Here is a 21677-nt window from a genome sequence, read left to right on the forward strand (position 1 = left end):
AGGAAGGGGAGAGGCAGAGAGATGGGCGGGGAGAGAGGCAACAGCAGGGAAGGGAGGGATGGAGGGAGTGTGAGAGGGAGGGAGGAGGAGGAAAGGAAGGGAAGAAGGGAGGAAGGGAGGAGAGGAGGGAAGGGAGACCCTAACAACAGCACCCTTGGACAGCAGCCCTTCTCAGGGGAGGTGACAGAGGTCAGACTAGGAAAGAAGTGGGGAAAGAGGAGGTAGGGGAGGTGGGGGAAGTGGGGGAGGAGGATGTGAGACTGGGTTAGAAAACCAAAAGACAGCAAGCTCCCTGGTGACACTGGGCGTCACAGTCTCTCTGCAGCAGCACACCTCGCCCTGGGCCAGGACCGGGAGGAGGACCGGGAGCCCCCGGGGAGCAGAGCTGAGAGGTGAGGCCACGGGAGAGCCGGACCAGGACCACGCAAAGCCACGGTGAGCATCCAGCCTGAAAGATTTTCAGATGCTCAGACAGAACCTCTTCTTGGGATTGCAGAAGTGGGTGGCAAGGGACAAGAAGCAATGCATTTCACGTTTGGTTGTTAAAAAGCCAAGGACTAAAGTCACCTTGTGCTCTTCGAGGCCCTCTTCTCAGAGGTGCTGATTGCATCGCCCGGCCCTGGCTCTGGTGAGGTCCCGGAAGGGTGTCTGGCTGCAACTGGCACTTTTGCAACCTGGCACTGTGGCTCCCTGAGGGGTGAGACCCTTCAGAAGGCAGGGTTTGAAGGTGAGCAAAGATCTGTGGTCTTGTCCTCTGAGTGGCTCCCAGTGCCTTCCTTTTTAGCTGAAGGAACTGAACTGCTTTTCCTTGCTGGTGTCTGTTCAACTGTCGAGTTCTCTTAGGTATCTGAAACATTGACCCATCGTAATCAAGTGGGAGATTTTAACATTAACTCTAGACGTCAAGAGTTGGTTTAGCGCCCTGGCTGGCGTAGCTCAGTGGATTGAGTGCGAGCTGGGAACCAAAGTGTCCCAGGTTCGATTCCCAGCCAGGGTACATGCCTGGGTTGCAGGCCATAACCCCCAGCAACCGCACATTGATGTTTCTCTCTCTCTCTCTTTCTCCCTCCCTTCCCTCTCTAAAAAAATAAATAAATAAAATCTTTAAAAAAGTAAATAATAACAATGCTTAAAAAAAAGAGTTGGTTTAGCACCAGCAAACACTTCAAGGTAGTATATACCAAGGATCCAATAGTCTCATCTAACAGCTCAGCAGAAAAGCAGGTACAAAAAAAAATTACTGAAACATGGAAAAAATCTGAGTGGCAACACTCAGCGACTTGAGGTTATGACATGAAAACAGAAGAGGCAGGCCTCAGTTCTGAAGCAAATGTCACGCTGCTCTCTTATCCACTCCTGAGAAGTCGGTGACCCCGGCCAGGCTTACTAAGCATGTGTGTTTCGTTCTGAGCCTCAGGGACAGTTGCAGGAGCCTCCTCCTCATGGCGCCATGCATGTGTGATTCACGAGCACAAATCTCGTCTCTCATTCACAGATGTTTCTGGGGAAACGCCGGCGAGCTCAGGGGGTCTTCAGGCTGTGGGTGTGGACAGTGCTCTGCTGTGGTACGTTCTCCTACGTTTATATGGCTGCACCTTTTTATTGATTTTTTTAAAAAATTGTGTTCATTAGAGTTTCACGTGGACCAGACCGGGCTTAGCAGGGCATATATTATAGTGAGATCCTTGTGAATTATGTGTTTGTTTGGGGTTCTTCAAAGCCCCCACGTTTGAAGCACCCATAGGATGATGAAGCACCATCCGCTGAGTATCTCTGTGGGCAGAACATCATCTAAATAAATTTCGTATCCCGCACCATGGGGTTTCATGAGCTGTTCATTCTGTTGTTCCGTAGTTAGCTGCCTAAGGCTCGGGCTGTGTGCTGAGGCCTTCCCACAGGCAGCTCCCCCTCTGGCGCATGTCACCCTTCTAAGAGATCTCTTCATATGACCACGTTATTCCTGCCCTTACTTTACTTCTCTCTTGGAAACTCACCTGCTGGCCTTCAGGAAAGTGTCCTGGGGCCAGGGGGCAGGGGGGGAAGAGTACACAGTAAACCTGGGAGATATATGATATTACACTTCAATTAATGTTAAGTGGCTGACAGCTAGTAAGATAAAGAAATAGGAATTTCTCAGATACGTTGGTTCGACTGCACTTGGAACGTTGAGAAGGAAGGCCGCCCCGACCGCACACCGAGCACACCACTAAACTCGCCGCAGGAGCGCGGCGTGCAGAAGCATTTCTGTGTCGTGGTGGGGAAAAGCGGTCGGGACGAGAAGGCGCAGCTGCTCCCTGGGACCTGTGGGTGACTCATTCCACCCGCCGGGGCGGAGACTGAGGCCCCGGGGGTGTCCGTTCCCCCGCCGCTCCGGCTGGGTGCATCTTCGGTAGCTTCCAGCCGCCGCCTGAGTCTCTGTCGCTCACCCCGATGTCTTCCAGGCTTCTCCGCCTACCACAGAACCGACGGCTGGACCTACCATCACTCCCAAAAACCCATGACCTGGGCAAACGCCAGAAGGTTCTGCCAACAAAACTACACCGACCTCGTCGCCATTCAAAACAAGGGGGAAATCGAGTACCTGAACAGGACGCTCCCCTTCAGCCGCTCCTACTACTGGATAGGCATCCGGAAGGTGGGCGGCGTGTGGACCTGGGTGGGCACCAACAAGACCCTCACGGCGGAGGCCGAGAACTGGGGCGACGGGGAGCCCAACAACAAGAAGTCGAAGGAGGACTGCGTGGAGATCTACATCAAGAGGGCCAGGGACGCGGGCAAGTGGAACGACGACGCCTGCCACAAGCCGAAGGTGGCGCTCTGCTACACAGGTGGGTCCTCTGTCACACAGGTGGGCGCTCTGCTACACAGGTGGGCACTCTGCTACACAGGTGGGGGGCGCTCTGCTACACAGGTGGGCTGTCTGCTACACAGGTGGGCGCTCTGCTACACAGGTGGGCTGTCCGTCACACGGGTGGGTCCTCTGTCACACAGGTGGGCCATCTGCTACACAGGTGGGCACTCTGCTACACAGGTGGGCAGTCTGCTACACAGGTGGGCGCTCTGCTACACAGGTGGGCCGTCTGCTACACGGGTGGGCCCTCTGCTACACGGGTGGGCCGTCTGCTACACAGGTGGGCGCTCTGTCACACGGGTGGGCCCTCTGTCACACAGGTGGGCGCTCTGTCACACGGGTGAGGGACCCGAGTAAGGGGGTCTCGGGCCTGGCCTGTGCAGACGCCGGGGAGCCAGCACCCTCGGAGCGTTCCAAAGCCAGCCCCGCCCTTGGCGTCAGCGCCACCGCTGAGCGTCTGTGGTGTGCGATGTGTGAGGCCGCCCCAAAGCTCTACCCCAAATCTGTTTACATCAGGAGGAAGGGGTGCCAGGGGTGCCCAACCTGTGGCTCGTGGGTGCCATGCAGCCCAGGATGGCTGTGAAGGCAGCCCAGCACAAAATCGTACGTTTCCTTAAAACATAACGAGACTTTGTGTGTGTGTGTGTGTGTGTGTGTGTGTGTGTGCGGGGTCACAGCTCACCGTGTGTTTAACGTGTGGCCCAAGACAACTCTTCTGCTCCCAGTGTGGCCCAGAGACGCCGAAAGCTGGGATGCCCCTGGATCAGGGTCCCTGCTGATACGGCAGGGAGCGTGGGTGACCATCACCTCGGTGTCCTCCTGGTGATGGAGGGGGCTCGAGTTTCCCACGTGGCCTGGTCCTGGGGTTCGCCACGATGCGACAGGGCCGTGTGTGTTCCCTGTGGTCCGTAAGGTGTCCACAGAGACGACAGCCGCGGTTCCCAACAGTGCAGACCCCCCCAAGGCCCATCTCCACTGTGAGACAGAGTCCGTCTGGCCCCTGGTAAACTGGACTCTCCATGACATGCACACATACGGACTTTTTAATCCTTGTAAGGCTCTTTCTGCGAAGAAGGGGATGGCCAAGCAGTCTGGCTGCAGAAATGGCTGGAGCCGGGCCCTCGTTAACCTGCTTCTTACATTAAAAACAAAGCGACTTCAAGAGTTTCCACGCAGGTCACTATGTCTCCCCCGAGCGTGAGAGAGTGTCTGTGCTGACAAACTCATTCTAAAGGCGCGCACCCACGGCTATGCGGCCAAGACATCACAGTAAGAGACATTTTAGCATGTGCTTGTCATGCAGAGGTCCTAGGAATGCTCCAATAAAGGGCTCCTGTGTATGAAGATAAGCTCAGCCCCGACGTCGTCTGGGTCTCAGAACGATGACTGTGGGCCCGAAGAAGTTGTCACCCTAAACTGACACCTTTCCCATCCCCTTTTCAGCGTCTTGCCAGCCCTGGTCGTGCAGCGGCCACGGCGAGTGCATGGAGACCATCAACAACCACACCTGCCGCTGTGACGCGGGGCACTACGGGCCGCAGTGCCAGTTCGGTAAGCCCCCTGCTCCTCCCGCGCTCTTCCCGTGTGAAGTCGCAGGGGCGACGGCGGCCTGCAGAGGCTGGGACGGCCTGGGACGCGCCCCTCTGAGAAATGAGAAGTTTCCATCTGAGGGCCTTGCTTGCACAATGCGGGGGCTTTTCTGTAAAGACTCCGTGAGGTCGGGAGGGGGTTTCCAGCCCGCCTTCTAGCAATACACGGCTGAGTTTCTTCCCGACGTTAGAGTTCTAACCAGTCCAATGCGCTCCCTGTGGGTTTCCCAGAGCAGGACCCTACCGTGCCCGAGGCGTGGCGGCCACGCCTACGGCTCTGTTCTCGGTGGCCCTCGGAAAGACACGTTGAGGAGTGAATCGAAACTCCATCCTGACTTACGAAATCTTTACAGAAAGGTACCAGCATTATGCAAGCACGGCCTTGTGACGAAAACTTCTCGTTTCTCAGAATGGCGAGTATCATTGTGTCTTAGGTCACTGGAAGGCAAGGTCAGGAAAAAGAGCTCACATAACGATGTCCAGCACATAGAGGCCAGAGGTAGGAGAAGCCCGGCATACTTACCTGGGCTAGGTATCTCAGAAGACGGAAAGGCAAGTCTCTGGGAGGGCCTGCCCTTCAGGGATTTACGGTTAGGTAGGGGAAGTGATATATGCTCATAATTTACTTTGATGGAAAACAAGATAAGCTAGTGTCAGCTTGCGGGAACTGGAAATTGCTCAATGAAGCAATCTGGCCTCCTTTGACAAAGGGAGGCAACTGGGTCTCTTTTAAAATTGCGATTGCTGGGTGACATTGGTTAATGAACTGTTATAGGTTTCAGGTGTACGATTCTATACCCCACCGTCTGTCCACAGAGGTACTGCGTGTCCGCCACCTCGAGTCCAGTCTCCTTCCATCACTGTCTGGCCATTTATCCCCCCTTTACCCTCTCCTACCTCCCCACCCCCGGCTCATTTTCCTGGTAATCACCCTGTGTTGTCTGTGCCTATGAGGGTTTTTTTTTGTTTGTTTTTGGGGGGTTTTTTGGTTCTTAGTGTTTAACAGCTGGGCCTGGGGCCATTCCCCTGGGAGCAGGGCAGTAGACTGGAGAGCAAAGGGAGAGAGGGCGGAGAGAGCCGTCCGGGGTCTGTGGGAACCCCTCCCAGCCGTGGGCGCAGATGCAGAAAGGGCCCGGGCACGCAGATGCAGGCAAGACGAGCCCTTGCCCCAGTCAACTCGCTACCGAAAGACACATCAAATCCTTTGACTGCTATCGATTGAGTTTCAAAACTGTGTTTGAAGTCGCTGGGGCCTGAAATACAAAATTACAAGGAGAGAGAAAGAGAGAGAGAGAGGAAAAAAAAGCAACGTTTGTAAAGAATAGATAAAGACACAAAGCCCAAGTAAATTTGAATGCCAACCGACCGGAACCGACCTAACTCATCTCCCTTGACTGCAGTGCCGTGACAAGCCCCACCCCACACTCAGCCTCACGCCACACCGAAGCCTCGTCTTCGAATTCCTACCTCACCGGCGCGTCCACGCCTCTCCTGGCTCAACATTCCCGTCGTTTCTTTCTGCCCTGCCTGCCACCACCTCCCTCTCTCCAGGAGCTCCCTGCGGTCGTTTCTCTCCAGCCTCCCCGCCGGGTGCCGGTCCCAGCCCACGTGCCGCTGGTATTTGTCATCTTCTGCCGTTTTCCATTGCCCTTGTGGCCATCCGTGTCCCCTCTGGTCAGACCTGCCAGCTTTTCTGAATTCATGAATCTGTGTGAGCTTCGGGCCAACAACCTGTTTGCAGCCGTGAACTCCGACCAGGCTGAGCACACCCTCGGGACGCCCGCGTGGCACCGCTGTCCTGGGCGGTTTCCCTTCTGCATTCCTCAGCGCCGTGTGTGGTGCCGCCGTTCGCACGGGCACTCTAGCGTGGGACGCTCTCCCCGGCCCTACGTTTCTGCAAGTGACACACTACTCACGCTTGTACATTGTCGCTCCGGTTTGTCTCCTCGTCAACCCGACTACCATCGTCCTCGTCAACTTCCTCCTGGGGGACTGCCGTGATTTCTTAGCTGGGTCCCATGACTCTAAATCAGTGACCCTCTGGAAGACCAATGCCGTATGATCTCACTTCTACGTGGAAGCTAATGAGCGGAATAAGCTGATGAACAAAATGGAAACAGAGGCACGGACACAGGGAGCAGACTGACAGCTGTCAGAGGGGAGGCGGGTGGATGAAAGAAGGGGAAGGGATTAGCCAAGGAACGTGTCTGTGTGCCCCACAGACACAGGCGACAGTGTGGGGAAGGCCTGAGGGAAGTGGGGTGCAAGGGCTGGGCGGAGGAGGTGGGCAAAGGGGGGGAAACGGGGATATCTGTAATAGTGTATATAATATAACATAAATAAATAAATGCATACATAAAATTAGTATTCAAATATATTATTCATACTATAGCTAGGCTGACCAATCAAAACAGCCAAACACACATCACCTGTATCTGACCATCCACCCTTTAATTTCCACCTGTTATTTGTCCTACAGGATAAAAGCTAAACTTGTGTCTTTCTCCCTCATCTCCTCCCACCTCCCCCCGTCTCTCCTCCCCATTCCGATGGTGACATCAGAGAGCTTGCAGATCCCTGCACCGACCATGTGGGCTGTGTGTCTTACTGACCCGTTTGTGGATTTCTCCTGCATTTTGTACATGGCTGATGCACCCGTTTATCTGGAAGACCAATTTCAGGAAGATTTCTGGGTGCCCCCAAACAGGCTAAGTCTCTGTCTGTTTTGTTCCGATACCTCCACATGCATCTTCCTCATTCCCCCACGTTTGACCAGGAGGTCACGTGCTTAGTGGCCTGCATCCCCTGGCAGCCTGACAGCGACCTGAGAACAGCGGGCACCTTGCCGGTCATCTCATCGGTAAGACGGAGACTGTGCCTGGACTATATTAAGCGCCCACTCGCATGGGGGCACGGGTTGAACTGGAGCATGCAATTTACTTTCGTCTGGACTTGGAATGTACATGAAAAACGCCAGAAAGTTTCTTCCAGTTCCTTGGATCCATTCCTTGTGGAAATCTCAAGAGCAAGCTGACAACGATGGCTCAGATTCAGTCGGACATAAGACGTGAGAGTTGCAACATCCGCCCGATGGCACAGCAGGCCTGCAATGCAGAGACTGGTTTTCAGGTCTTCGTCTGATCCACTAAAACCACCAGTCAGCCAGAGCAGGGCCGTGGACGCAGCTTCATCAGAGGGCCATCGGCATCGTCAGAAGAACTGAAATTCTGGAATGGAGCCGGAGAGGGCGAAGACAGGCTCGAGGCTGATGTGCTCCCTGAAGCGTTTATCTCCCCCCCCGGTGAAGAAGACCCACTGCAGACACCCACCCTTCCTCCAAACCGCCTTCCCCCAACACTCGAATGTACCCCGTCATGTCCAAACTGAGCTGATCATCCCCACCGACACCTACTTGGGTTTAAAAATTCCCTCCCCAGATAATGCCAAGGGTCACTAACTAGAAGACGAGCTAATGTCCAAAGAAGACATCCTACGAACCAGGCTGTCTTCTAAGTCCTTGCCTTGCACCAAGCCCTTTCACCCCCCCACCGACTGCAGGAGGTGAATGCAGTTGGCATTCTCCCTTCTTCATAGCTGAAGCGCCTGAAGCTGCAGGGGTTGAGTGACCTGGCTTAAAGGCACTGGGTCGCCGGGCAGTCTCAACGGTACCCAATGCTGTCTCTTTTCTTACTGAAGTGATCCCGTGTGAGCCTTTGGAGGCCCCGGAGCTGGGCACCATGGCCTGTCGTCACCCCCTGGGCAACTTCAGCTACAGCTCACGGTGTACCTTCGGTTGCCCCGAGGGGACGGACCTCATTGGGAGCATGGAGACCACCTGTGGGCCGTCTGGAAACTGGTCCTCTCGGGAACCAACCTGCCAAGGTGAGTGGGTGTCTGGACTGGGGGCTCGGCCGCGGGGGTCCTGAGCTTACACACGGAGAAAGTGCAGGAGGATCTTGCTCAGAAACCTGTATCCTCTTCTGGAGCATGGTTTAGCCTGAGGCTACAGACTGTGGTGCTTTTCAGAGAGGTAGTGGTTACTAAAATTCCGAAAGAAAACCTGCAAAGAAAAGTAACCACCAAATACTGCTGGAGCCGTCTCACGGTCTCACAGTGTGTGAGTGGTTCTCAGCAACAGGCAGGTTACACAGTGTTTTTTTTTTTTCCTTCTCGTTGTCATGGAGTAAATAATCAGTCTTGCTGAACCTCCGTTACAGGTTGCTTATCATCTCCTCTCAGTAATACTTGTTTTATGTGGGGTCCTACCTGACACCGAGCAATTTCCTTCTCAGGGGGCAGAGGTCTCTTTTTTCTTTCCATTGTTTTATTTGTTTATTCTTAAAATCATGTTTTACTTTTTTCTCCTCCACGAACTCTCCGGAGAATAACAACTGCCGTGAAAACAAAAAACACAGTGTCTTGATTTATTTTTTTTCCTGTTTGACATACGGCGCACGCTTTCTCTTTAACTAAGGTGAGCTCTGTGCAGGAGGAAGCTGGTGGCGCCTGAACGTGTGAAGTTTTGGTTCACAGGTTCTACACGTATGCTTCTGACTCACTCGTTTAAGTGGTTGAATTCTCAAAATAACTATCAAAACCATTTATTGAAACCATTTATCGAAATCACAGCACTAAATCGGGCAGCGCACTGAATTTTACAAAAGTCGAGAGGCGTGCGTCCGAGGATTGGGATGTTTCTCAAAGTCGCTGGGGTAGACTTTAGAAGAAGTGAAAGGGAGGAAGTGCTCCATCCCCACGGGGAAGATTCCGTCGGAGCTCGGGAGGCGAAGGACAGGGACCGAGGGCCCCTCCAGCAGACTTGGGGGGTGACACCCGGAAGGGCCAACCCTCCCCTCCTCTCTCCACTCCCCGCGCCCACCCCCCCAGGCTTCCCATGCACCCCTGACTCTCGGTTTGCCAGCATTCTCACAACAGTCAGGTCTGGAAGCACGACCAGAAGTGATGTCTAGATTAGACCTGTCTCGAGTCGTGTGGAGGCTTCCTCCGCTGAGCCGGGCGGCTTTGGCCAGAAAGCTTTGGTCCGGCGAGGGTCTCTGCTCACAGTTTGTTGGTGTTTCCCCTTTTCCACTGAAGCGATTCGGTGCGAGCCTCTCACAGGACCTGACTTGGGGAGCGTGAGCTGTACTCACCCCTTGGACAAATTTAGCTTCAACTCCTCGTGCACCTTCAGCTGCTCAGAAGGAACCGAGCTAATCGGAGAGAACGAAACTGCTTGTGGATCGTCTGGAACCTGGTCGAGCCGCACTCCCATATGTCAGAGTGAGTCGGTTGGCCCCAGTGCACTCGCGGCTTTCAAGAGGGAGCAGAGGGTGGGGAGAGAGACACTGAACCTGTCTGTGTGCAAAGGCTGTGTCTCCCTCGTGTCTCCGTACCCTCCTCCTGGCAGCGCCTGGCAGGGGGTGCTGCATACATGCCCCTGAAATCAGCGTGGCAAAGACTAGCCACCCAGGTCTTCTCCTGAGGCCACTGGCACCAATGACAAATGTCTGTGCATGGCGGGACCTGTGGAAGTTTCCAGAGAAGCTGCTCTCTGTGGGGCCCGGGCCAGGGAGTAGGGCAGGGGGTCGGGAGGAGGGCGGAGTCCACAGGGGGTGACCCGATGCCAGGCTACAGGACCTCTCCTTCTAAGGCTGGGCTAGTGCCCAGGTCCTCGTCCTCCTGCAGACAACAGGCGCCCCCTGTTCCGATGCCCTGGGGCCTCTTTTCCATTGTACGGTTGGTCGGGGGGGATGGAAGCACCTTGAAAGGGCTCCTCAAAGTGCCACCAAGAGTGAGGGATGCTGGCGGGCCCTATGCCCATGTGCCAGAGGAAGTTCCTGTTTCGGGCGATCTCAGGTTAAAGGTCACTCACACCGGTGTGTTTTCAATGACAGTTCCCAGATGAGCTCGGTTCACGCTCACGAGAAGATCTGGGAAGAGTCCCTTTGAAGGCGGGCGGGCGTGGGAGGGCTGGGCCATGTGGGTGACAGACAGGTCAGGGCGGGCCGCTGGCGCGGGAACCGCTGCCTCTCACAGTGGGAGCACAAGGAGTTCCCTGTGGCTGGTAAGGAGCCCGGCTCAGGTCGCCGGCTGTCCTTTCTCCTGCGGCCGTGCTGACCTTCCAGCTCTGCTCTGCGTCCAGGTTCCTGACCTCGGCCCAAGGTCACGGAGCTCGGCGCTTCTTGACCACGTCTTTACGGGCGTCTCCCAGAAAGTCCATCAGTTGCGAATCTGGGGATGGAGACCCCATTCGCACGCCCTGGGCTGGGAAAGCCGGTCCGGGCTTCGCCTCTGCCCATATGGACTCACCACGGGCCTTCCATGCCCGTGTGCCTCCGTCAGGCGGCACCACCTGGGCCCCTACTGGGAGGTGGAGGGAGGGAGAACGTCTGACGTCATGGGGGGGCACCGGAGAGCCGGGGCCTCACGCGGGGCGCCCGCCTGCCTTCTCTTCCAGAGCTGGACAGGAGCTTCTCCTTGATCAAGGAGGGTGACTACAACCCCCTGTTCATCCCCGTGGCCGTCATGGTGACGGCCTTCTTGGGCATGGTGTTCATCATTTGGCTGGCAAGGCGACTCAAAAAAAGTAAGTGAGCTTACCTTCCTATGAAAAGAATGACCGTGTAAAGAGGAAAATAATTAGAGGCCCACGGGAAACGGCGTAGGACTCCATGCTCCGTGTCCCGTTGAGGCCGGGCCCGGGAGACAGGCGAGGCGGCTGAGGGTACACTGGCATTGGCCATGGGGGCTGCTTTTTGTTTTTCCTCCAATCAAATTTAAAAAAAAGGCCTGCTATCTTCAAGGTACCTTGCTGGGGTGGTGACGGACAAATGGTCCTTCGTTCCTACTGCACTCTGAACAAAAGGGCGCCTGAGCTCTGTCCTCTGAGGGCCGACGCCCCTTCGATGTCAGCGCCGTGGCTCCTCTTGGGAATGAATGGAAGGTCCAGGGACGTTTTCAGGGCGCTGCTCCCAAACACCTGGCCTCACTGGGGGACAGGTGCCTGTCTGGCTGCCGGCATGGAGGAGTCCCCACGTTTCCTCCCCAGCGTCTATTCACGGGGGACGCAGCCCCAACAAGGCACCACACACTCCTGCCTCCCCTCCACCCCAGCCTGGAGAAGGAAAGGGAAGAAGGGAGGCCACCTCGAGAGGCCAGTACTGCCCTACTGGCAGGTGAACGTGCCGGGGAAGGGCAGCATCCCTCGCCCACCTCCCCCGAGGCCACCCCTTAAAGCGGGGCCACCCTAGGGTTACAGGCCCAAAGACAGGCAGACCTTGAGTGTGTGCTGCCGTGTTTGGCAGAAACATTCAAGACTCTGAAATTCGGGCACGTCAGGCAGCTTTTAACAAAGCCCTGCTTCCACTTGGGGCCAGCGGTGACCTGGAAACAGGGGCTAAGCAACTGCCCTGGGCGGCCTTTCCCCAGCCGCTGATCACCCTCCCGTTCCGCGGCTTCTGTCACAGCCCGCGCAGTGGGCGTGGCACATAACAGCCACCCACCCACCCACCCACCCTCCCTGGCAATTGTGGGGATGGCATCTACGAGTTCCCAGTGGTCTCCCACTAGGATTTGGTGGTCCATCCCAAATTTAGGAAGAGAGGGGCCGCATCAGATTTCTAACCAACTCAGAAAGACAGTGAAAGGGGGAGCCATAGATGTGCAAGAACTCCAGTAACTGTCACCAGAGAGCCCCCAACAGTTAAAATACCTCTGCTCCTGCCGTGAGAAATCCGCTAAGACTGGGTCCCACTGACTCAGTGCGATGCTAAGAACATACATGGCATTGCACAAAGGCAGAAGAAGGAGATGGTTCTCCCGCTGCTGAAGGTCATTTCCACTGAGACCTCAAAGCCTGGCCCCAGCTGTCCTCTCAGTCCTCCTAACTTGGGTGACACGGGCAGCGCTGAGGATTGTGGGTACGTACCCACTGCCCTCTGGGTGAGGGGTTATCTAAATAACCTTTGAGGACTTCGGGGCTGCGAGACAGCTCTGTAAGGAGGATATGGATTCCCAAATTCTAACGTTTTAAAATAAGTGGTAGTAGAGTCAAAAGGGCAAAACTGGAGTGACATATACTCGGTTGGGGGGTTGGCAAGCCGGCTGAGACTGTTTTACCAACGTGGGGTACAAAAAAAAACAGCAGAGGGGTTGTTTTTACATTTTTCACCTTGGAGTCATTTCTGTACAAGATCTCACCCTGATAACATGACAACGGCGTGCCCCTGCTGTGGGAATCGGTGTGGGGCAAACAGGAAGCAGAGAGTGGGCAGTTAGATGAGCTACGGTTGTGCCAGCAGAGAGCAGAGGTCCCAGAAGATCACTGGCGGTGCAGGGAAGCCGGGGTGTCTCTAAGGTGGCGCTCAAGGGGTCCTCGTTTCTGAAACCTCTTCCGATGCCTCCAACTTGGAGGTGACGTCGTCCTCCCGGAATTTTAGTTGCAAGTTCGTGGGAACATGACAGATCTTTTTCCTATAGAGATCATGTCAGAAAATGGGGGGCAGGCCCCCGGGCTAACCCCCGAGAGGTTTTCTGACACCGTACAGCTGATGCGTTTACAGAACAAGAGTCCAAAGCAAGAGCTCTGGCTGCAGACAGGACTCGTGGACTCTGAGGCTTTCATAGGCTTTGGGGGCTCAGGGAGCTGGAAAGAGGGGGCAGCTATGGAGAGCATAGTAGCCAGTGAAAGGACCAGGACCTTGACCTCTGTCCTTCCGTCCTCATATGGATCTTTTGAACCTGCACTTTGACCCCAGTGCTGGGTGTTGGGGTACCCAGACTTGACTCCTTTCTTCTGAGAAAGGAGAGGGGCAGGCTGTGGGAGCGAGCCCCCCTGCGCCCGGGCTTGCCCAGAAATCGCCCCCCCCCCCCCCCCCCCCCCCCCCCCCCCCCCCCCCCCGCGCATGACCCTCCTCCGCTGAGTCACTCTCTCTGGCCCCATTCGGGAAAGGAGGAAACCCAGGCAGTAACGTTTTAGGCCGGATCTCTGCAGCCCCTGAACATCAGCGAGGGCCAGACTCCGCCCCCCCTCCAGCTGTGCCCCTGAAGGCCTGCGCTCTATATTTTCTTCCTCGGTTGGGAGACTTTTCCACCTGAACCGACCCACAGGTTAGAACGGGGCACGAAACTGTACACATGCCCCTCAGTTCCCCTTTCTTCAAAAAAGAAACTCTCTCAGCAGGAACAGACGTTTGCTCTTGCATTGTTATGGGTTCCATTGTTCCTAAGAGAAGAATGTGTGCGAAAACAAACAGAAATCGGAGATGAATTCAGGTTTAATTCTCTCTGCTCAAGTGTATGGGGTCCCTGCCCTCAATGGGCTGAGTTTTCGTGGAGGCAATGCTGAGAAAAGCAATCTCTGACATTTAAAACATTTAAAGTAGTAATTGAACACTATCTAAGCTTCAGGCTCTGCACTAAATACTTTGAATACATTTTGGAAACCCACTCAGTGAGGGAGACATAATCTCACGCCCCTCTCACAGAAGGAGAAAGCGTGGCTTGCAGAAGGCAAGTAACTGTTCGGAGACACGCTGCTGGCGGCAGGCAGAGCTGACGTCCAGAACGGATGCTTCTAGAACTCCAGTTTTAGCCGCTGACATGTATTGCTTCCCAGGGACTTTTTTTCCTGCTCAAAAAGTGTTTTTTTGGGAGGGGGTGTTGGGGATATTTTTTGCTTTTATTTCAACACCACAGTTCATTCACGTATCCACTTATTTATTCTCTGCTTTAAAAAAAAAAAAGTCATGTAATTTACAAAATGCATTCAGCATAACAAGTTAAAATTAGTTAAACCCAGTGCAAAGGTAAGAAAAAGAAGGCCAAAATGAACCGCACAAAAGCAGGCTGGCGCCGGGCGCAGGGGGACACAGAAACACGCGTCCCAGAGCCCTGTCCGGGTGGGTGAAGGGGGTCCCTCGGTCCGGCCCGGGGTTCCTTGCAGGAAGCCTGACCAGCGAGGTGAGTCACTGTGTCAGTCAGACCAGAACATGCCCGGTACCGAGGCACGGTGTGCCGTTCCCACCGCTGAGACCCGAGGGAGACGTCCCCAGCAGGCTCCCTTAGACCAGGCGGCGGGAGGAGGAAGGACCAGCAGCGAGGTCTCCTAGGGAGGCTCGCGTCTGTGGGGGTGGGCGTGGGGCAGCGGCGGCACATGGCAGGTGGGGGAGGGAGAAACCCGTGGACGGGTACCCTGGGTCTGACCATCGCACGGCGTGGGCTGGACTTGTCTTCGCGAGCAGCGCCGGCTGGTGGACTGGAACCGTGTCCTGCCTGGGTACCGACCCTGTTTGGGCGGGGGGGGGCATTAACCCAGCACCGCAAATCGTATCAGATGTAGGTGGGGCCCACCCAGCAAATGGGTGGTACCGCCTCAGAGGGCAGAGCCGAGGGTGGGGGCCTCTCTCTGCTCTTACTGTAAAACGTTGAAATGGCTTACTTTTGCTGATGCCACTTTTCTATTTCTTCTATTTTTAGGCAAAAAGTCACAGAAAAGGTAAGTTTTATCAGTTTCTACATCCGTTGCTCTATTCTCTATCTTCCTAAGATGCTTCCTGTCGTAGACGCTTTGGCTCCTCGGTGGTTACTTACGTGGGGCCTCACTCAGATGAAGTTTCCAGATAAACCAATCCATCTGTCCGCCTCCCCTAAAAGCCGAGGCTTTTCAGTGTCCGTGGAGCTGAATGAACGAATGAGTAAAGAAGCGATGTCCCGTTAGGAAAAGCCGGTGACGTAAAAGGGAGCTCTTTCCGATTGTCCCCGAATTTGTTTTTGAGGATTGGACACCTCGGGCTATATTTTTCCTTCTCACCCTGCTGAACACGAGGGCAGTACTATGTACGGTATCGAGGACGCACCCACTGCAATAAGTGTGTGCTGGGAAACCGCTGAACCCCAGGTGCTAAGGAGCGGGTGTGGCCCCAGGCCTCAGGTCCTCAGTGCTGAGCACGGAGCGGGTAGGTGACCACTGGTCTCATAAGCACCAGCCTTCAGAAATCAGAAAAAAGGAGGAGCACAGGCTCCCCCTGCAGCTTCCCCAGGGAGGCCATTTTTTTCCAGTTTGGCCTTGAACCTCAGATTTCTCTAACCGGAGAAACACACACTTAGAAGAAAAGAGGCAGGCGTGTGAAAAATGCACGGCCCATCAAGCAGAAGTGAAGACGGTGAAACATTCCCCGGTCTGAGAGGCTCGGTGGCTTGCTCTGACACGTTAAGAAGAAGAGTGTAAGTGAAACGGACCGTGAAGATGAGGTTTTGGGTGGCACGCTACGTACCCAGCTGGACGGTGAACTCCTCTCAACAGGCCAGGCATGGGGCGAGGGGTCCCTGAGGAGGTCGGTTGCTGGTTCACACAGCCGTCCCACCAACCACACTTCGTCCCGGGGAAGCGCGGTGGGCTCTGCTCGGAGTGCAGGGCACGAGGCAGAGAGCGAGGCCAGATCGCAGAGTCAGTCAGAAGCCACGTTGAAGGGCAGGGACTTTAGGCTGAGGTCTCGGGGGTGTCACCGCAGGGCTTTCTATAGGTGGATGTCGTGGTGGAATTCGTCACTCAGTCATCTTTGCATGTGGCCTGTGGGGATCACTCTGTAGGAAAGTGGGCAAAGACGAGACGCGGGTGAGTCTGGAGGCAGAGAACTGTTTTGGAGGCATTTGCAAGTGTTAGGTTCAAACTGTCAGAGAAATGGCGGTGAGGGTGAGACGAGAGGAGATGGAGTCAACCGAACACGGTTATCAGCTGGCTAAACGAGAGAGAGAGACAAGAGTCAGAGGAAGTTGCCCTGGCTCTGGCTGGGGACTGGCGGATGGTTACCAGCCACCCCACACGGCACTACTGACTGGGACGGGAGAACGGAGAACGAGAAGTTTTGGTGGTGGGGGGCCCTGGGCTCAGGGTGGTACAGGCTGAGCTTTCGGTGTCCGTGTCTCATCCAGTCCGTGGCTCTGTCTGCGGCATGTGGGCTGCCCTGGGGCAGGAGACGTGGATTCGGGGGTTCCCGCTTTACGGGGGGTAGCTGCCACTGGAGGACCAGGCACCATCATGCAGGCCGTGTGGGGACAGAGGGGGATGTGGGAGACGGGGGGACCCGAGGGCATCCACAGCAAGGAAGAAGGGAAAAAGAGGAGGCTGCCAGGGAGTTAGAAGGAGAGTGAGGAGCGTACTCAGGAAAGAAGGAAACGGAAGCTGCGGGAGGGCCAGTGAGGGAGCGCCCCCTGGGCGTGGCCAGGGCCTTGGTGGGGAGCCCGTTCTCAGCCTGGAAGTCAGGGCAGAGGTCCGATGGGCAGGGGCTGAGGACTCAGCAGTGGGGTGAGAAAGTGCAGGTGGAGCATGCAAGCCTCCCCTTTTGGAGAGCTTGGCCACAAGAAGATGAGGCCGCTGGGGGTAGCTGGGTGGCGCCATGGGGTTGGCGGAGGTCCCTTCCCTCCCTTACTTGACTGCTCTGTCTTCCACTTGATAGCGCCCATGGGTCCCAGACGACCTTGGGGCCGGCCTCCCTGCCTCTGTGGGCAGGAAATCCACACGACGCCCGGGCGGGCCTCTCTGGTGCGCACACCCACTGAGTGAAAGTCTTCCTGGCACCGTCTCCCCCCAGCACGTCCTGGCCACAGGAACCACCTGCGCTCTGGTCTCCGCTGGATGGGAGCGAGCAGATCAATTCTGCTTTCCAGATGTCCCTGGGGGACAGGAGGGGTATCGGCACTGGGCTGATTCCCATAGGAAGCCCACTTCCACAGTAGGTTCGGCGGGTCGCTGACCTTGACACGAACCCGTCCGTGGCTGTTTATGGAACAGCTCTGGGCAGGGACTGGGCCACGCTGGACTGAGACACTCAGAGGAGTGAACCCTTGTCCTTGACCTCAGGGACATCCTGTAGCTGGGAAGTTAGGGCAGAAATATTTTTTAAGAAGCAGGAGGACACGGAAGACTGTGGCAGTGGTCAACGGATTCTGTAGCGGATGAAAGAGCCTCCTTGGATGCAGCAGTTTCGGAATCACAGAAAGCCTCATGAGGCCGGTACCCACCCAGACCCAAATGCAGAATACCCGCTTCACGTCCGTGCTTTTGGGACTCGGGACTCTCGCCTCCCGGGTCGGGGCTGTGAATCCTAGACACCCCCTCCTCTGCTGATGGGATTTTTTTTTTTTCTCACTGAAACCACTGTGGCGCTGGCACTGAGGAAGGGCGGGGTAGAAGAACCAGGGCATGTTTCCAGAAAGAGGCGAAGGTGCAATGAACACTATCACACTGCACACGGGGAGCAGTTATTTTTTAAGCCCTTGAGCCTAACGTTCACGGTCCTGGGTGTGTGATCCTATGAGCCTCTGGTTGGCAAGCCATGGACTGGGAGGGCATTTGTGGTTTCGATTCTTGCCGGGTTATTTTGACTCTTCTGCAAAGTGGTTCTGTTTATCACCTCATTTGGTTTCTAGTGTCTAAATTCTGCCCGGGTAGAAGCTACACCCAAGATACACAGGAAGATACGATGCCAACCTCAGAGGAGGGTCTACGTGACATTCTGTTTTCACTCTGTCTCTGCTCTCTGTATTGGCAAGCACGTTTGCAGCTGCTGAATTGTGGTTTACCCGGGCAGTTCAGCATGGGAACAGCCTCAGAATCTGGTTCTCCCTCTGAAAGGTGCAATTGAGACATAGCGTTCCCCCCACCCTTTCCAAGAATGAGACAACTACTTCACACCCAAGAAGGTATCACTTACTTGATGAAACTAAGTTTGTCACCCTCTCAAGTCACACCCCACCAGAAGCAGGCCTTGAGACTCAGCACCCCGGCTTACCTGCGTTTTGATTTTCTCAGATTTCTCTTTCCCTTTGAGCACATTGTCTATTTCTACTTCCCTGACCGGCCACTGTTCAAAACCTGTCTGCAACGCCCACACGCGCGCCAGCTCCGAGGACCAAGCCTGGGCCGTAGGCACTTCTCGGAGGTGTGCAAGGGCCCAGCAGCTAAGCATTCCCCCGGGAGCTCAGCAGAGGTGCAGACCCCCAGGCACCGCCCATACCCACTGGGGCGGCCCACTTTCCACACCTTGCCTGGGTGCGGTCACCTGTAAGGGTGAGAAGTGCTGCTTTAGGGCTTTCTGTTCTCACCTCCCGGCCTCAGGGCAGTTCCTGCATGCCGTCAAACCCCCCAAAGAGCTTTCCTTTACTCTTCTTCTGACCTGCAGCAAATACTTACCTTGCCCACGAACTCTTTTGTTCTCGCCGCTTTAAGCTCCTTCGCTTTCACTTATGTCCTCTTGTTTTTCATTCAGCCTGCATGATCCCTATTAGACCACCCTCTGGGACCGGAAGTTCTCTGGATACTAACGCCTCCCTGGATCCTCCTCCCGACCTCCCCCGCCCCCCGTGAAAAGTTTCGCACGTGGCGTCTCCTCCTCCACAGAGAGGACGTGTGTCCCATTCAGTGCATCGGAAAGGACTCCTGCAGGACCAGACGCTGCTCCTCCCACCGCCTGCCTCGCCTGTGACTCCCGGCCTGCTGCTGTGTTTATGTGGCTCAGGGTTTTATTCTCTTTTCCGTGGAGAAGCAAGACCCCAGGGGAAAGGGTCGCTGTGGAACGTGAAGACATCCGGTTTTACAATTTTTCTGGACTCTTGTTTCCCGTTCCAGCTCGGAGCTGCACCTGACGACATGCGCTTCTAAATGCACCAGGAAGTCCATATGTATCAGCTCTGTTGCAGGCCACCCTTTGCACTGTGGGGGTACATTCTTACGGAAAGTTAATAAAACTCCTGTTACCCTTGCCTTCCAACTCCTGCAAAGTAGTGGGGCTCGGCTCTGCAAGGGGAAAGTCCTCCCTGCAATGCACAGCCCCATCTGTAGAAGCAGGCCAACCTATGGGCCGCCTCCTGCCTCCCCTGTGCCCTGCCGCTCCCCTGGTCAGGGGCGGGCTCTCCCCGCCACAGCACCCTGTGAGCACCACACCTGAGCAAAGAGAAGGCGGCCGGCTCAGCGCCTTGCTTTTGGATTTGGGTTTTGCTGTCTCTCTCATTTACGCCTGCCCAGATTTCTGTCACAGCCACTACACTGTCGACAAAGAACATCACCATCCAGATGCAGCTGCTGACGACATCTCTCCCTCTGATGTCATACAGGAGGGTTAAAACAAGTAGGAAGCGATTCCTCGCCCCATGCCAAGATGTTCCCCCTTCCCGGCCCCCAGTTCTCATATCCGCCTACCTAGATCCCATCACGCCTTACGCTTCACCTCAAGTACCCCCACCCTCACCGCTGCTTTCTTGACTAGTCCTTACCTAGGGCAGCGCATGGCCGTCTCCCCTTCCTGGCCACCTACTGCACGGTCAGTCTGAAATATGCGGCTTTGTACTTCAGTACAGCTTGGGTTTGGTTTGGTTTGGTTTTAATGTGACCTACTTTGTTTTAAAAACTATCGTGTGTATGTTTTCTCCCCAATAAAATTCCACCCTCCCTAAAGGTAAAGATTGTGCCACATGCCTGCAGCGTCTGGTTCTTTATTTGTCACTCAACAAACGTGCGTTCCAATAAGTGCGAGGGAGCCGACGGTGCCCGCGGGTGGGAGTTGCCGCGGACCCTCTCCCTGGCCCGTGCTGACCTGAGCAGACGCTCATCAGTGTCATGGGCTGACGTCTCAGAGGCCAGGAGGGCCCCGTGTAGACACCGGCTGGAAGTCCTCCCGTGTCCCGTGGCCAGCACAGCCTGCATCCTCCTCTGTACGGGAGGGATAGAAGCTCTGAGGATGACTTTCTGGTGATGATCATGTTTTCCTTTCTCGGAGCCAGCTCTGATTCTGAGTCACAACGGGGGCTGTTGTAAAGGTTCTCCGTGTTGTGCACTGTGGCCCCGGGGGTGCCACGCACAGTCTCGCAGCTCAGGGCAGGTCCCCCAGAGCTGCACCGCGCACCGTCCACGCAGACTCCCTGGCAGCGCTGCCTGCGGGGCCTCATCCAGCTGGCACGTCAGGGTCCGAGAGCCCACGAGCAGGCTCCTTCTCGAGGGCGAGGTGTGCATACACTGAAAAGCACAGTCTTGCGTTGGAGTCCTAAGGAATTAGTCTTAGAAATTACATGACGCTACATCTTTTACATACAGGTTCATCAGACTCATAAAGAAAGAAAGAAAGATTCATAAGATAAAGTTCTCCCAAGGCGTTGGGCTTAACCTCCCCGAGACTGAGCTTCCTGCTTCCTTGCCTATGACACGAGGAGGAAATATGCCTAGTTCGTCTCGCAGGGCATTTGTGACAGTTGAGTCAGGCATGAAACTGCTTTGTGAACTGAACCTCGATGCAGATTTCCCCCCGTTGCTGCCTCACCCTCCACGCTTTCTTGCTGTGGGGCTTGAGTGGAAGCAGATCCGAGGCCTTCCTGAGGTCAGAACCGGAGGGCCCTTCGCGTGTGTTCAAAGGGGAGCCCAGTGCTCGGACCCTCGCCAGAGGTCAGCTCCGCTCCTGCTCCTGCTCCGCATACTGGCTGTGGGGAGGGGGGGAGGCAGGAGCCCTGCCCGTGCCTCTGTGGCAGGACCCTGCCTGTCGCCACCCTCTCTGAATGTCAGATTCATTTATGAAATGGGGTGCCATTATGGGGTGCCTTCCAGATTAAATGACCCTGAACACCAGCCTTTGTGAAACGGACCGACGGGATCAAGGGACACAGGACCGACGGGATCTAAGGGACACAGAACCACCTGTTTCTCTAGAAATGGTTACCAGATCTGTCTGGTGGATCTGGCTACATTATTTTAGTTCCCCGAATGTGGCTTTTATTCCATTAAGGTTCAGGATTCAATTTTATGGCCCTGGCTCTGATAAGAAAAGTCTGTCCCCCGAGTTGACACACTCCCCGTGTGTGACCCTAGTTTTCCCCCTCGGCCTCCCTGAGACCGTGCTCTGCGCTCTGACGCACGCCGCCGGAAACAGCCCCAGCTCCACAACGATTTAATGAGAAATAGGTGGGTACTGCGGAAAATTAACGAAGGTATCCTCCAGGCATCTACGACCTCCCTCTCGGAGGTCCCGCTCTCCGCCAGCTGCCTCCTCGCCTCCTCTCCTCCTCTCCGGTCTCCTCCCAAGTTCTCCTAAACCCCGCCCCCTCCGCACCGCCTGGGCGTGGCTCCTCCTCCTGCTCACGTGTCCCATCCAGGAAGGAAAAGCTGTCGCCACCAAAACAATACACGGCCGCGACAAAGGACAAGGAAATCATCAGGAGAAATAATGAGACTTGCACTTCCCCTTGGCCTTGGC

The 21677-nt window shown here is 55.5% G+C and overlaps 1 protein-coding gene across 3 annotated transcripts; it reads left to right on the forward strand.

Annotated features, from left to right (window-relative positions):
* Positions 1–262: 262 nt before the first annotated feature.
* On the forward strand, positions 263–19911 carry SELL (selectin L). Of its 3 annotated transcripts, none has more exons than XM_036015255.1 (9): positions 265–435; positions 1496–1565; positions 2442–2828; positions 4295–4402; positions 8137–8322; positions 9535–9720; positions 10898–11030; positions 14917–14935; positions 18708–19911. In XM_036015255.1, the coding sequence occupies exons 2-9, from the start codon at positions 1496–1498 to the stop codon at positions 18714–18716; spliced, it is 1098 nt and encodes a 365-aa protein (XP_035871148.1). In that variant the 5' UTR covers positions 265–435; the 3' UTR covers positions 18717–19911. The 3 variants fall into 3 exon arrangements, with proteins under 3 accessions (XP_035871149.1, XP_035871148.1, XP_028386722.1); XM_028530921.2 differs by having other exon boundaries at positions 267–435; positions 10898–11026; XM_036015256.1 differs by lacking the exon at positions 9535–9720 and having other exon boundaries at positions 263–435; positions 10898–11026.
* The last annotated feature ends 1766 nt before the right edge of the window (positions 19912–21677 follow it).

This window comes from Phyllostomus discolor, chromosome 14 (assembly GCF_004126475.2).
Source record: "Phyllostomus discolor isolate MPI-MPIP mPhyDis1 chromosome 14, mPhyDis1.pri.v3, whole genome shotgun sequence".
NCBI classification, from domain to species: domain Eukaryota; kingdom Metazoa; phylum Chordata; class Mammalia; order Chiroptera; family Phyllostomidae; genus Phyllostomus; species Phyllostomus discolor.

Coding starts and splice junctions, on each gene's coding strand:
- SELL (XM_028530921.2), top strand. CDS start 1,496: ATGTTTCTGGGGAAACGCCGGCGAGCTCAGGGGGTCTTCAGGCTGTGG. Junction 1,566..2,441: donor GTGGACAGTGCTCTGCTGTG/GTACGTTCTCCT, acceptor GATGTCTTCCAG/GCTTCTCCGCCTACCACAGA. Junction 9,721..10,897: donor CCGCACTCCCATATGTCAGA/GTGAGTCGGTTG, acceptor CTTCTCTTCCAG/AGCTGGACAGGAGCTTCTCC.